A 13,832-nucleotide genomic window follows, 5' to 3' on the forward strand; every position below is an offset into this window, starting at 1 on the left:
GCCTCCCTCAATTCTCCGGCGGCAACACGGCCATCAGCCGCGCCTCCATCTCCCTTTCTCTCTCCGACCCTGCCGCCGCTAGCCAACGAAGATCGCCGCCCTCAAATTGACGAGCGGCTCGCCCTGCTTCCATCTATACCTGCTCGGCCGTGAAACCGCTCTCGGCTCCCTCGACGGCTGGAGAGCCGCCGCCCCCTTTCCCCCTCTGAAAACCCTAGCCTCCAAACCAGGCTACCCTTTCGACTCCGGCGACCTATCGGCCAGTATAACCAGCCACCCATCTCCACTCTGAACCCCATACCCCTAATCGACCTCATCCTCTTCGAATTCTGGAAACAGCTCACATCAAACGGCCCGCCATCAGCACCAAATCCCTAATCTACTTCTTCCCTTCGTTCAATTCGGACGACAGCCCAGGGCCACCGCCTTCGTTGGACCTCTCCCCACTGACTCTGGCGGCAACCGCCCCTCCATCGACGCAACACCTACCCTACTTGACTCGACTCAGTCACCCACCACACAGCAACCCAACATAGTTAAAAGCTTAGTCTAGATTGTGTTCAAGACTCCTCTTTTAATTAGGTGAGATTAATTAGTTATGTTAAAAGGGAATATGGTGGGCCCAATTGGTAAAGTGTAGTAATTTTAAAAGTAAGGGAGGGTAAATGTGTCCAAAAAGCAGAGTGGGAACTTGTTTCGTGGACAAAAATTTAGAGGCAAGTAGGTACTTGTTTCGTGGACGGAGGGAGTATAAAGGTGCAACAACGCAAACATTCCCAATTTCCATAATGGGATAATTGCGTGAAAATACACAAACTTTGTCAAAAATCCATATTTGACGCGAAATTAGGATTTTACATTTTAATACACCAACTTTCGTTGTTGTCCAAATTTGACACGATTTAATTCTTAAACATTCAAAAAAACAACCCCTTTCTATAAATAATTATACAAAGACCCAATTATATTATTATTTGGGACATTTAAATCAAAACAAGATATTTTCTTATGATGTTTTCTTTTAATCTTTGATCCGCGCCTAAAATGGTTTAAAAGAAAACATCATAAGGAAATATCTTGTTTTGGTTTAAATGTCCCAAATTATAACATAAGTGGGTCTTTGTATAATTATTTACAAAAATGGGTTGTTTTTTGAATTTTTAAGAATTAAGTCGTGTCAAATTTGGACAACAACGAAAGTTGATGTATTAAAATATAAAATCTTAATTTCGCGTCAAATATGGATTTTTGGCAAAATTTGTGTATTTAGGTGCAATTTTCCCTTCCATAATACACGCTTCTTATCTTCTTTAATTATCAATTTATCATCTAAAAAAAATCTTCCGTAATTATCAACTAAAAGAATTCTTCCTTACTTTTATGATAAGTACAGTAACTATAAAATAGAAAGCTTAATCAACTTATTATTGATTAATTCGTCAGTTGTAACAAACTTTCTTTCAGATTCTTCGCATCAATTGGATCGTTGACCCCTTGTTACTATCCACGCATCCGATTTTGTTTATCTTCTGAATTTTTCCGAATGTAAACTTTTCTCAGAAAAAAAAAAAGTAATTTCAGAAAAGGAGGCAATGGAGACGGAAATCCAATCGAATTCGAATGGTAGTTTCAATCTGTGGAGCGAATTAGAATTGCAGGAATTCACCGACAAATTAGTGATCAAATCCGTGGAATCGCCTGATCAAGGCTTCTCAATAAACCGATTAGATGGAAATATTGACAAGCTTAGCAACAACGGTCAGTAAAATTTTCTTATCTAATGAGTTTTTTTTAGGTGCTAATTATTCGTTGATACTATACATATAATTTTTCGTTTGATTGTCAATTATCTCTGAGATCGTAATGTTTATTTGTTAGAAGCATTTTGTCACTTAAATTTTAGTTTTTTTCTGTATTTGTTTTGTGTAGTTTTTGCTTTTCCTGTTATACAGCAGGTGTAGCTACATACATCTAAACAAAAAGGAGGTTTTGTTATTTGGTGGATTTGCTCGTCTGAATGTGGGAGCTGCTATTAGCCTGTGCAGTATAAACTACCGTTTAGCAGCTATAGCAATTTTCTTTTGATTTATCAAGTATACCAATTTATAATGTCATTGCAGCACAAAAAATCAGTTATTCTAGTCATATGTTGGATTAATACGCCACTGTATGTTAATGGTGTTCATGAGGAGGTGCTATTTTGGATTATATTCTTTTCCATTTCCTTTCCTTTTTCTTTTGTGTTAGAACAACTTCGCTGCTGAACTTTCTCATTCTCAATCTATTGTTGATGTGGTGTTTAAATTTTTCTAATGTAGGTGATTTCCCTTCTGGGAGTCCTAAAGTCTCGACTATATATGGTGTTGCTGGAACAATTAGGTTGCTGGCAGGTGCTATTTTTAACTAGTCTGTGTTCTACCTCAGTGCACTTTACTTTCACCATTATTATGAATAATCATCAGCTCGTACAACAATGAAAATGTCTGGCAACAGAAATAATTCAGAACCAGAAACTGCAAGTTGAAGTTCATACATTTAATGTAATAGAAAGGATGTGAAAGAGATATAAGACTTGAATTATGTAAGTTGACGATTGTATAAATTATTTAGTCATTCAAAATAAATTGCATCATAATGCTATCAGGTTACGACTCCCTCATTACATTGACTAGATTGAATGTCTCCAAAGGAAACATGATTTACAATCAGATTGGAATGTGCATATAAAGGGCCAATTGATGCTTAGGTTTAATTCATTTGGTTGTATGCTTATCTCATTGTTTGGTAACGTGCCGCTGTTCTGTCTATCATATTGGTCAACCTGACAGGCATGTTGCTATCCTTTTGCAGGTACATATGTTATGGTTATAACTTCTAGGAAGGAAGTTGGAAATTATCTTGGTTTTCCTGTTTTCCTGGCTACGTCAATGAAGTTTATATCCTGCAATGAAGCTTCAAGAATCTTAACTAGTCAAGAAGTATAGTTTTGCATTCTTCATTTAATTAATGTTTCAAAGTTCCTGACAGTTTGACTAGATAAGTAACAACAAGTGTATCTTTCTACAGAAAAGGGATGAAGATTACTTTATGACTCTGTTGAGGACAGTTGAATCAACTCCTGGCTTGTACTATTCTTATGGAACTGATATAACACTGAAGTACGTTTCTGTATATCTTTGTCTTACACTCAGTTTTATTTATTTGTCTTTAAGATAGCTGATACATTTACCAGCTTGCAGAGGAGATCCAAGTTGGTGAAAGGATGGGAGAGTAAGCCAATTTGGAAGCAGGTATGTTGAATTAACTACAAGTTTCTATTTGGTTTGCTTATGGATTCATACAGATTTACACAAATATCAGTTTTACATCATTTACTTGGAAATTATTGCTTCTTTGACTAATCTAGATACTAAATTGAAAAATATGCCAAGCTCTTCCACTACATTAATTGTGCCTCATAGATGGAATTTTGTTCAACCTCTCTTGTTTCCTTAGTGTTTAAAAAAAAAAAAAATGAAAAATGTTTTTTACATTAAACTGAATTCTGGAATTGCAGGGTGACCCACGGTTTGTTTGGAACCGGAATTTATTAGAGGAGCTTATTGAGAATAAGGTTTGATATATGTATCACCTTCCACTGATGCTGGATAAAGAGCATGCTACAAGTTCTCTGTTGGATTTGTTTTATTTATTTTTTTCTTCTAATTGTGTACTTTGATCATGCAGCTTGATGAATTCATCATCCCTTTGTTACAAGGAAATATCCTTACCTCTCTCTCTCTCTCTCACACACACACACACACACATGGAATTTTATGTTCTGTTTCTTGTACCAAGCAGCTAGTTAGGAATAAAAAAAGTTATAGAGAAAAAAAGATAATGTTTTCCTTGACTACGGCTAAAGCTTTCAGACTGGAGAACTGAAGCTGAAAGATTCTCCTGCTATTATAAAAATAGTTTCACGGAGGTGTACGAGGCGCCTAGGTAACAAAATATGGGGTGTATTTTGTTATGTTACATTAATTTGGATCCCTTGGAATTCAACTTTTTATACATCTTTATTTAGGAACAAGAATGTGGAGACGAGGAGCCAATCTAGAAGGAGATGCTGCTAATTTTATAGAAACTGAGCAGCTGCTGGAATTTAAAGATCATATATCTTCTTTTTTGCAGGTGCACTTCAGTTATCTTCATCCTCCTGTAGGAGATACATTGTTGTGAATATGCCTTATTTGATACGATTGATCTCTCTCTTATTGAAAGCAGATAGTATACCTATCAATCAGCATGCAACAGTAGGAATGAAAACAGCTTTTCCAGCTTCACATTTTGCTTTTTTTTTCCCCTCCTGTTGCTGTACCCTAGCATATGCTTGTTTGTCATCGCAAGGAAGCAGTGGTGTTTTCATCCCCTATCCTGTGAAGTAGACTTGCTCTCTTCTGAGATATCCCCCTGCTGAAACATCTTGATTTTGGACTTTTGATATATCTAAACTGGAATGTATACATGTATTACAGGCATCTTTATACTTAATAATCGAGATACTGTGAAGTAGGGAAGCCATAAAAAAAGTTTAATTTCATGAGGTTTTATTTATATTCTTTGTTCAGTGTAATCTAAACTGTGGAGTTTCATGTTTACTTATCAAAGTTTTTTTGAGTCCACTAATATATATTATTAGATTGACTGTCCATTGAATAGTTGGACTCTGGAGAGGATACCCTTTCTTTTGAATGCTTTAACCACAGAAAAGCAAACTCAGAACCCTGTTTTTTCAGGTTCGGGGATCAATTCCGCTTCTATGGGAGCAAATTGTTGATTTGAGCTACAAACCGCGACTTCAAATAATTAACCATGAACAGACAGTATGTACATACCTCTCTATTTTACTTCCTGTTCCAGAGTAATGTGTTTTTCTGTGTTCACTATTTTATTCATTGCCAACATTAATATATTTCCTTGTATCATCAGTCAATGGTTGCGGAACGCCATTTCAATGATCTATTGAAAAGATATGGAGGGTGTATTGTGGTTGACCTGACAGATAAGGTTAGATATTCTTGGTTGATACCCCTACACTCCCCAAGCAATATGCTGTTGAATGAGTACAGTTTAGTTGTTTATGCTATTTTCTGCTAATATTTTGTCCAAAGGTGGTAAAAATTCGGTCATTTTCTGCTTGGTCAATTTTGCATTCATGGTAGTCATAAAGTGGCTCTGTTTCTTAATTCATCTTTGCTTTTGTAAGTACATATGGTTTTTTTAATCCTGCTGGCTTTCAGAAGACACCTACATAAAAATAAAGACATGTCTACTTATATTCTAAGACATTTGCACCTGCTCAATTATCAAAATTCCACTATGTAATGTACTTGTTTTTAGTGCCTAATTAAAAGTCTCATACAAATTTGACTGGGTAAAACTTCTCACAACTCTCTGTTTGTTTCTGTCTTTAGCATGGAGATGAAGGTATGTTAAGTACAGCTTATGAAGAAGAAATGCAAAAACTTCCGAACGTGAGGTGAGTTGTTTATTGTAGACCTTTCTTTTGCATATTAGGAAGCAAATTGCTAAAGATAGGAACATGGAGTCCCAGTTGGAGCGTATAATCCCACTTTAAAGTTTTGATATTGGTATTCTAAATTCTAATAGAAGTTAACGAAATGAATGCTTGTCCTTTTATCAATTTCTTACTGAAGGAGCATAACTGATCCACTGACTGCTCAAAATTTCTGTGCTTGGATTATAGATGACTCATAAATATGTTGTGTTGAACTACAAATTTTCATTCCAACTATGAATTAGCAATATGCAGTTTGGTGATCTGTTTTAATTCTTTATATCTCCGTTCTCCATTTCTCCATGTTTTTAAAGTGGTAAAAGAAAATATAGCTTCCTGTTTATTTGTTGTTGCTCCAGGTATGTCTCATTTGACTTCCACCAATCATGTGGCCATGGGAACTTTGATAATATACAACTTCTGTACGACCAACTTTCTGAAGACTTTGAGAAGCAAGGGTAATATATGGACTTTGCATTTGAAGTTCTTATTCGTGAAATGTTTTTGTGAATGCTAACTATGCTGGATCTTGGTAATGCCCTTTTAATATTTACTATTCCAGCTGAACAGATACTTCCTTTTAGATTCTGAAGGAAAGATTCTAGCAGAACAGGAGGGAGTAGTTAGATCAAACTGCATCGATTGCCTTGATAGAACAAATGTGACACAGGTTGGAGGCAGCATATCCATTTTCTTCTACTTGATTATTAGCAATCCTTGCACGGGAACTTTTCCCTATCAATAGTAAAAAAATACTCCCTCCGTCCCACTATAGGTGGCTCAAAACTTTTCGGCACGGGAATTAAGGAGAAAGTGTAAATTGGTTAAAAGTGGTAGGGCCCGCACCTTTTTAAGGGTTAAATTTTTCCATTTATGGAAATAGGCACTTATAGTGGAACGACCCAAAATGGAATACATGTCACTTTTAGTGGGGTGGAGGAAGTATTACTTTACTGTATTTTTTTTTTTTTTTGCATTCCTAATCATGAATTCTTCATATTAATAATTTGATGTTTCAAGTGCAGAGCTACCTTGCACAAAAATCTTTGAATTCTCAGCTACAGAAAGTTGGTGCCATTTCTTCAACTGAAAACATTTCGATGTTTAGTGAAGATTTTGAAGTTTTTAAAACTTGTATGTACCAAATGTGATTAATTCTTCTAGAATGCTACTTTTGATAGACTAATGTACTATTCTTTTTTCCTATGATATTCATGGCAGTATGGGTAGAGCATGGGGATGAGATAAGCCTTGAGTACTCTGGAACGCATGCTCTGAAGCGGGACCTTGTGAGGTAACCATATAACATGGGGAAATTACTAAATTTCTGTAACAGTGTGATATTAATAAATAGAAATTCACAAAGTCTGATTTTTTTGGTTGCTATTTTCACAGATATGGAAAACAAACGATGGCTGGTGTTATAAAAGATGGGATAAGTGCCCTGTCAAGATATTACTTGAATAATTTTCAAGATGGGGTTCGGCAGGTAAATCATCTAGTACTATTGTTCATACTTGTTCATCTTTTATCCTCATCATCATCCTCGTGTTTCCTTTTTCATATTTTTACCTTACTTTTTCTTTTGGTTACTAAAGATCCTGATATCTATACCTCGCAGGATGCTATCGATCTTATCAGTGGCCACTATACTGTGAGCAGAATTAGGCCCTCCCCATTCCACCCCAAAGGAATTGATACCCTCTCAGTAAGATATAATCTTGCGCATAATTGTCACATTCAATTTCAGGTTTCACAATTGGAATTTCAAAGATCCCCTCACTCTCTGTGTCTCATTAAACTAGCTTGAAGTCCATTAGTTGGCTAATCAAAGATCCCCTCACTCTATGTGTGTTTCTCTTACACACTAGGAAATATGTGATGGCTACTTTCTGATTTAGGAACTGTTTACTTTCAGTATCTTCCGGTTGCATCAGCTTTAGTTATTGGAGGGTTGACTGTGACATCAATCACATTAAATCAAGGTATCGTCACATTTATCTTGAGCATGCTTGACTATGTGAAAACGGCCACTAACTTCGTCTGGTATATACTGCAGCTGGCAGAAATGCACAACAATATCTATCTTCTGTGGTCTGTGCTGGGCTAACTGCTGGATTGATGGCAGTTATTAAGGCCAATGGGAGGCAAATCTGTTCGAGGCCTCGCTTGTGTGGTCTGTTTTAGAAGCTACTTACCGCGCTTTTCCAAACTATTTGAACACTGTACACTAGCCGAATACAAGTTTGTTGAAATTTGTTAATAAAACTACGAATAGGGGAGCCTGTGATGAACTGTGAAAACTCAATAATTTGCAGGTCATTTCGTATTGCAGTGATTTCTTTTACTATGTGATTGGTGAGCATAGTTTTATTTGGTTGGTTCCGTAGTTATTAGTTACAGTCTAGTTATGGAGATTCATGGATCTCGGTGATGCCATGAGTTGACATCAATAAAAGTTGTATATCCTCACATCGTAAAATATTTAATCCATATTCTTTGCCTAGTTTCATAGGAAATGGTTCAAGATCTTTTTATGACGATAAAGGTGGAAATTGCAGTAAACGTCCAGTTCAGTAAATTGTAAGCATTATACAATAAATTAACTTCGCCTTTTGTATAGCGATTTTGTGATTTTTGTTGAGTACTCAAAGTTAATATATTGCACGAGTACAGTTTATTGCACTGAACATATAAATTACTGATTGTCTCACATAATTCCTATAATAAAAAAGTTCTCTTTCGAACCACACCTAGTTTGATGTGTCTCAATTTGCCAGAATAGAATACGAATAGATTGTGTGCAGTGTCCGCAAGCTAAAATGAATTGAATTTGTCCCAGATAAATTCCCAGCGGCAATGGATATTCTGGAGCTGCGGAAATCGCTAAAAAAAAAAAAAAAAAAAAAAAAAAAAAAAAACTCCAAATCGCGTGAGATTACTATTAATAGACGGAGAGGTCACTTTACTTGAGTGCACGACCAAATGGAATCATGAATAATAACTATTTAATAATCATTATAATATTAATATAAGAAATTCAACTGGATAAGAATAACAAGAATGTAGTTGGTCGAGTTTCTTATTAATTTATTGGAACATTTGTATGCTAATTCCTTCTGAATTACATACACTTTTAATCCAACTACCCATTCTTGAACACAGAAGCCAAACAACTTAACCCAGCCAACTCGTGGAGTGGCGGTATCACAGGCGACTCCGGTTGCTCGATGCAGCTGGCCTAAAACTGGCGATTCCAGTGATCTCTCTGCCGGTTACAAGGGTGTTGATGTCGTAAGTGCCTTCATATGTGTATACGGGCTCCAAATCGCAGAAAGCCTGAGAAAATAATGACATGGTAGCAAGAGATAAATAGTCGTGAGACATATTGCATCTCTTAAACAATGCAAGATCATTGCTATAACAAATATACTATAACGAAAAATTCACTTTGGCCAGATATAGAACTAAAGGTTACATGGTACCGTACCTTTGCAACAAGAAAATCGGTTAAAATCCCGTTGCCACCAAGTAATTCTCGCCCAAGAGAAACTGTCTCCCTTGCCTTCAAGGAAATCCATGACTGAATTGAAAAGAAACTCTTCAGTTAAAACTGATGAAATGAGCCAAGCTTCACGTTTCTTGATTAACCAAGTACAATAGCAATATTTTACCTTGCCCATGCTAGCATGACCAGGAGTCATTTTACCACTCTCGTACAGCTTGCACAGACGCCAACCAATGAGAAACATTGCTTGGATATTACCTAACATGCGTACTAGTTTCTGTTGGTTGATCTGAAAAGCTGCCAATGGAGCACCAAATTGCTTCCTCTCCTTTAGGTACCTTCCATATATAATCCAAGTCATAAAGCTCAAGGAAGGAATTAGAGGGTGTTTGGCTAAGCTTATTTTAAAGAGCTTATAAGATGTTTCAGAGCTTATAAGATGTAATTTTTAAGAGCTTATAAGTTGTCAAAGTGTTTGGATAATTGAGCTTATAAGCTAGAGAGAGAATTTTTTGCTAGAGAGAGAAAATCGAAGAAAAATACATTTGAATGATATATGATGAAAATAATAAATTATAGTTGAAAAATATTTGTAAAATGATTGTTGCATATGAGAGTATAAAAAAATAAGTTGGGGTAGAGGAACTTATTTTTTGGGGAGCTTATTTTTGGAGCTTATAAGCTGTTTGGGAGCTTATTTTGCCAAACACTTTGGAGGAGCTTATAAGCTGTTTTGAGGAGCTTATAAGCTCAGCCAAACACCCTCTTAAGGGGATCAAAGCAGACAATTAAAGTCACTCTTTGCATCCCAAGGTCGACCATTTCTTAGGAAGCTTTGAATGATGAGCAAAGTCCATACTAAGTTTAAGCTCAGGACATCACATTAAGAGTAGTTAAGACAGTCCTAGAAAGATGGCTTCTCCGACCAAATTAAGAAATAGTGGCTTACAGCTTTTATGCATGTTCTCATCTAGTCATTTGAAGCTCCAGAAAATATATATGTATATATATATAATGCAAAATAAGAAGTTAGTTATTACCTGTGACAAATGTCATACACACCCATCGATATTCCAATGGGCTGCCAAGCAACCATGACGCGAGAAACAGCAAGCACCTACTTCCAGGTAACGTTCAATCATTAGTAATTTGAAGAAATCATATTCGACTGAGACAAGGATGTGTTATTCTCTCGAAGCAGAAGGTTGATGAAAAAGATATAGTGCCAAGGAATTTCTTCAAGATATCATTATGTATACGATGTGCTACTGATTCAGGCAACAGAATAAACCAGCCAAGACATCGAGTTCCATGATATTGTACCTTGTTTGTGTCTTGAAATGAATTAACTCCAGGAAGCCTGTCTTCATCAGGTACAAAAACTTTCTTCAGTAAAATATCACCGTTTTGTACAATTCTTAGGCCAATTTTGTTTTCCATTTTGGTTGCTTGTAAGCCTGGAGCATCCTTCTTCACGATGAATCTGTAGCAAATTCAGATCAGCTAAATAATGTAGATACGTCTGCTAGAATTTGGATCATCAGCAGCAAGGAAACAATGCCATCCATCACAAGATAAACAGGGATCAATTCAAACTATGAAAAACTAAATCTGCCTAACAACTAATTTTATAGAGAGAGAATGAAAGTTTAGTTACATGGACAAAACTTGCTTAGGCAGAACACTACAAGCAAGAGTCAATTCATTCTGTTTTTTTTAACTTACCCATTAATCTTATTTGTGGCAGTGTTTTTAGCAAAAATAACTAAAACATCTGCAAAAGTGCTGTTCCCTATCCAGCGTTTTTGGCCATCAAGTATCCAACCACCCTCGACCTGATCATTTGAATTCAAAATAAGTCCATCTAAAATAGTGGTCAACACAAGTAAACTCATTGACGCAAACTAATATAGACATAACACGCACGTCACACGCCTTTAACTGGTTCAGGAATCATGATTTTTTAATTATTTTCTGAAATTCTGTCCCTATAAGCTCATTCAACATTCTATATAAACAGATAGTATAAAGAAATGAGAAAGAAATATATAGTAAAGTTTGTACTCCAAACCTTTCTAGCAGTTGTTCTCAGAGCACTTGCATCACTACCATAATCAGGTTCAGTTAGCCCCTAGTTCCAATCAACAACACAAGTTAGCTACCAATTTGCAGAAAAAAAATTGCGCACATGAAGAAAAGAGTAATATGCATTGCAAATTCTTCTCACCCAACAAGCTACTGTCTTTAGTTCTGCAAGAGATGGTAGATATTTCTGCTTTTGTGCTTCTGTTCCACAAAGTCCTATCCTTACCAGAAAAACAAATAACAATAATAGGTCTGATTACCATCAAGGAAGCAACACCAAAATCAACAAGCACTAGCAAGGTTACCAATCGTCAGCATTGCCAACGAGGAATGCACCAATATGAAAGTAGAACAGCTGGCATCAACTCTTGCCACTTCTGCTGTAGCGATGGCATTTGCAGTTATGGAGAGGTTCGGACAACCATAGCCCTACATATATTATGCAGTTAGATACCAAACCGCCTCCATCTTCATAGTCATCATCTGGAAAAATGTAAAGCACAGGAGACTTCCAAATGAAGTACCTTGATACTGCCACCGGCTACTCGCAGCGCACCAAGCTTCGGAATCACGTGGAATGGAAATTCTGCCTTCTCCCAATACTGAAAGGCACATTTACTTAGCAGTTAAAACCTAACAAGTGGCCAGAAGAGCAGGTATATCTGAATCTCTACGAAACAGAATTAATAAGCTGAAGCCCTTTCATGATCACTAATTAAACATATTGGCTAACAACAGAAATATATTGTACGAATTACCAGAATATATATAATCAATTTGGTCACAGACCTTTGTCATTATCGGAGCTACTTCTTTCTCCATGCACTCTCGTACTCTCTTCCTCACATCTTGCTCCTCAGCAGTCAATAGATCATCAAACTGATAATAATCCGACACTGTAAACTCATAATTCAGAATTAGCACAATCAACACCAAGTATAAAGCCTGTGTTTCTTAAAAAAAAAAAAAAAAGTAAAGCACAAATAGAATCAAATATACAAAAATATCACAAGCACAAGAGTTTAATTTCTAATATACGTATTCACAACTGACATCCACGCATATACGCATTAGTTCTTCTATAAAATAGCTGCAATCTGTCAACCTACCGCTAGGAGGAAAGACTGAAGCTGGAGTTGCTTGAGGAAATGCGACGGAAACATCCAACGCTGGCAAATCAAAATACGTGCTCTTCGCCTCTTTATTCATATCTTCTGCACTCAATTGCAACCATCTATCGGTGTTACAGCTAAGTGAATTACTAAGGAATAAAAAATTAAAAATAAAACCGGATCACGATCACGATCACGATCACGATCACGATTATCCAGCAACCTTACAAAAATGGAAAAGGAAAACAAATAAACCAATTAAAAATAATAAAACGCGTGTGTGTGAAAAACCTTGAGCTCTTGAAGCTGGAACTTTCATGGCGACGGATTTCTCACAATTGAGAATGAATATAGAGAACTTGGATAAGCACAAGAAAAGAATTGGAGAATAAACCAAATTTAAATTCTATATCAAGTATGGGCGAAGAAGATAAAAGAAATGGGGCTTTGTCTATGCTAGGCGGCCGCCATTTTTTGTTTCCGGTTTTGCTCCCACTTTTAAATTTTTATTCCCCACCCTCAAGGAAGACTCTATACTACCACCCTGCGTATAACGCCTTCACCGTAAGATGTTTACACGTGTATTTCTTTATAAAATCATGATTTTATTTTTATTACTCCATCTGTTCCACTAAAAATGACCTATATTTCATTTTAGGTCGTTTCATTATAAGTGGCCTATTTTTAAAAGTGGAAACATTTAACTCTTGAAAATGTGAGGATCCTAGCTCTTTTGACAAATTTACACTATCTCCTTAATTCTGGTGTCGAAAGTTATGAGCCATTTATAGTGGGATGGAGGGAGTAGTTTTTAAGTTGTCCCTGGTTTGGACAATACCTCCGGTTTGTGGTGTGTTGTGTTGTACGCCGAAACCAATTACTACTAATAATCGACACGTCGCTATTTGAGTTTTGGGAGCTTAGATTTCTGCAGTTAAAGTTATGAATAACTCCTCATCTGCTCCATTTTCCATGCTAATTTTTTTATGCGTTGGGTTTATGAGGGTGAAGGGATTATTCTCTGAATTTTAGCAAGTTCTATTGGTTTTTTTTTGGCTTTCACGGAACCCTCAAGATCGAATGAACCGGTAATTTATTTTCTACCGCATTATTGTTGTGTTAGATTTTTGTTTATCCAACTGCGAAACGAGAACTATATTTACTGTCAAATTTTTTAAAATTTTTTTGTCGTGGCTTTTTGTTATTAGTTATCTTTAAATTTGTTTAATAAATGTGTGGGAGTCTGATTTAATGAAACTTTGATGTTAAATATTATTTTGGGTGGACCATATTTTATTTGTTATTTTGAAAATCTTATTATTTAGAAAAATTGGGTATTAAATAGTTGGAAATGGATCTTTATGGACAGTACAACTACTAATATTATTACGTGGAGGAATATTTATGAAATTTTTATCTCTTATAATCGTTAACTTAGTGAGATGAAAATCAATTCAGTGTAAATATTTTTTTATGTATTAAATCGTTATCTCTTTCATTTGTATTTTTTTATTTTGTTTATTAAATTTATTTTATTAAATATTCTTGTTATATTTTTTTGTCATTT

The 13,832-nt window shown here is 35.9% G+C and overlaps 2 protein-coding genes across 5 annotated transcripts; one reads left to right on the plus strand and one right to left on the minus strand.

Moving 5' to 3' along the window:
• The first annotated feature begins 1,377 nt into the window (after positions 1-1,377).
• Positions 1,378-7,910, plus strand: LOC131002615 (phosphoinositide phosphatase SAC8). 3 transcript variants are annotated; one of them, XM_057929075.1, is made up of 20 exons: positions 1,389-1,758; positions 2,319-2,390; positions 2,851-2,978; positions 3,067-3,158; positions 3,233-3,290; positions 3,557-3,613; positions 3,727-3,758; positions 3,902-3,984; positions 4,067-4,173; positions 4,779-4,865; positions 4,972-5,049; positions 5,457-5,521; positions 5,920-6,018; positions 6,131-6,230; positions 6,586-6,694; positions 6,782-6,854; positions 6,956-7,049; positions 7,182-7,268; positions 7,479-7,545; positions 7,620-7,910. In XM_057929075.1, the coding sequence occupies exons 1-20, from the start codon at positions 1,593-1,595 to the stop codon at positions 7,745-7,747; spliced, it is 1,782 nt and encodes a 593-aa protein (XP_057785058.1). In that variant the 5' UTR covers positions 1,389-1,592; the 3' UTR covers positions 7,748-7,910. The 3 variants fall into 3 exon arrangements, 1 of the variants encoding a protein (XP_057785058.1); XR_009094363.1 differs by lacking the exons at positions 6,782-6,854; positions 6,956-7,049; positions 7,182-7,268; positions 7,479-7,545; positions 7,620-7,910 and having other exon boundaries at positions 1,378-1,758; positions 6,145-6,230; positions 6,586-6,639; XR_009094364.1 differs by lacking the exons at positions 6,782-6,854; positions 6,956-7,049; positions 7,182-7,268; positions 7,479-7,545; positions 7,620-7,910 and having other exon boundaries at positions 1,378-1,758; positions 6,123-6,230; positions 6,586-6,618.
• A 636-nt stretch (positions 7,911-8,546) lies between these two features.
• Positions 8,547-12,829, minus strand: LOC131002616 (acyl-coenzyme A oxidase 4, peroxisomal). Of its 2 annotated transcripts, none has more exons than XM_057929076.1 (13): positions 12,557-12,829; positions 12,263-12,367; positions 11,943-12,049; positions 11,678-11,755; positions 11,459-11,582; positions 11,296-11,369; positions 11,140-11,199; positions 10,794-10,903; positions 10,392-10,551; positions 10,109-10,185; positions 9,235-9,406; positions 9,051-9,143; positions 8,547-8,899 (listed from the first exon to the last, which is right to left on the minus strand). In XM_057929076.1, exons 1-13 carry the CDS (start codon positions 12,582-12,584, stop codon positions 8,768-8,770), a joined length of 1,320 nt encoding a protein of 439 aa, XP_057785059.1. In that variant the 5' UTR covers positions 12,585-12,829; the 3' UTR covers positions 8,547-8,767. The 2 variants fall into 2 exon arrangements, with proteins under 2 accessions (XP_057785059.1, XP_057785060.1); XM_057929077.1 differs by having other exon boundaries at positions 12,263-12,414; positions 12,557-12,776.
• Positions 12,830-13,832: the final 1,003 nt, after the last annotated feature.

Source organism: Salvia miltiorrhiza, unplaced genomic scaffold (assembly GCF_028751815.1).
Source record: "Salvia miltiorrhiza cultivar Shanhuang (shh) unplaced genomic scaffold, IMPLAD_Smil_shh fragScaff_scaffold_156_1, whole genome shotgun sequence".
NCBI lineage: Eukaryota > Viridiplantae > Streptophyta > Magnoliopsida > Lamiales > Lamiaceae > Salvia > Salvia miltiorrhiza.

What these genes read in the sequence shown, in the direction of transcription:
- LOC131002615 (XM_057929075.1), top strand. Translation starts at nt 1,593, where the DNA reads ATGGAGACGGAAATCCAATCGAATTCGAATGGTAGTTTCAATCTGTGG. An exon ending in TGACAAGCTTAGCAACAACG is followed by an intron (nt 1,759 to 2,318) that starts GTCAGTAAAATT and finishes TTTCTAATGTAG; the next exon opens with GTGATTTCCCTTCTGGGAGT. An exon ending in AACAATTAGGTTGCTGGCAG is followed by an intron (nt 2,391 to 2,850) that starts GTGCTATTTTTA and finishes ATCCTTTTGCAG; the next exon opens with GTACATATGTTATGGTTATA.
- LOC131002616 (XM_057929076.1), bottom strand. Translation starts at nt 12,584, where the DNA reads ATGAAAGTTCCAGCTTCAAGAGCTCAAG. An exon ending in TAGCTCCGATAATGACAAAG is followed by an intron (nt 11,756 to 11,942) that starts GTCTGTGACCAA and finishes TGTGCCTTTCAG; the next exon opens with TATTGGGAGAAGGCAGAATT. An exon ending in GTCATGCTAGCATGGGCAAG is followed by an intron (nt 9,144 to 9,234) that starts GTAAAATATTGC and finishes TTTTCAATTCAG; the next exon opens with TCATGGATTTCCTTGAAGGC.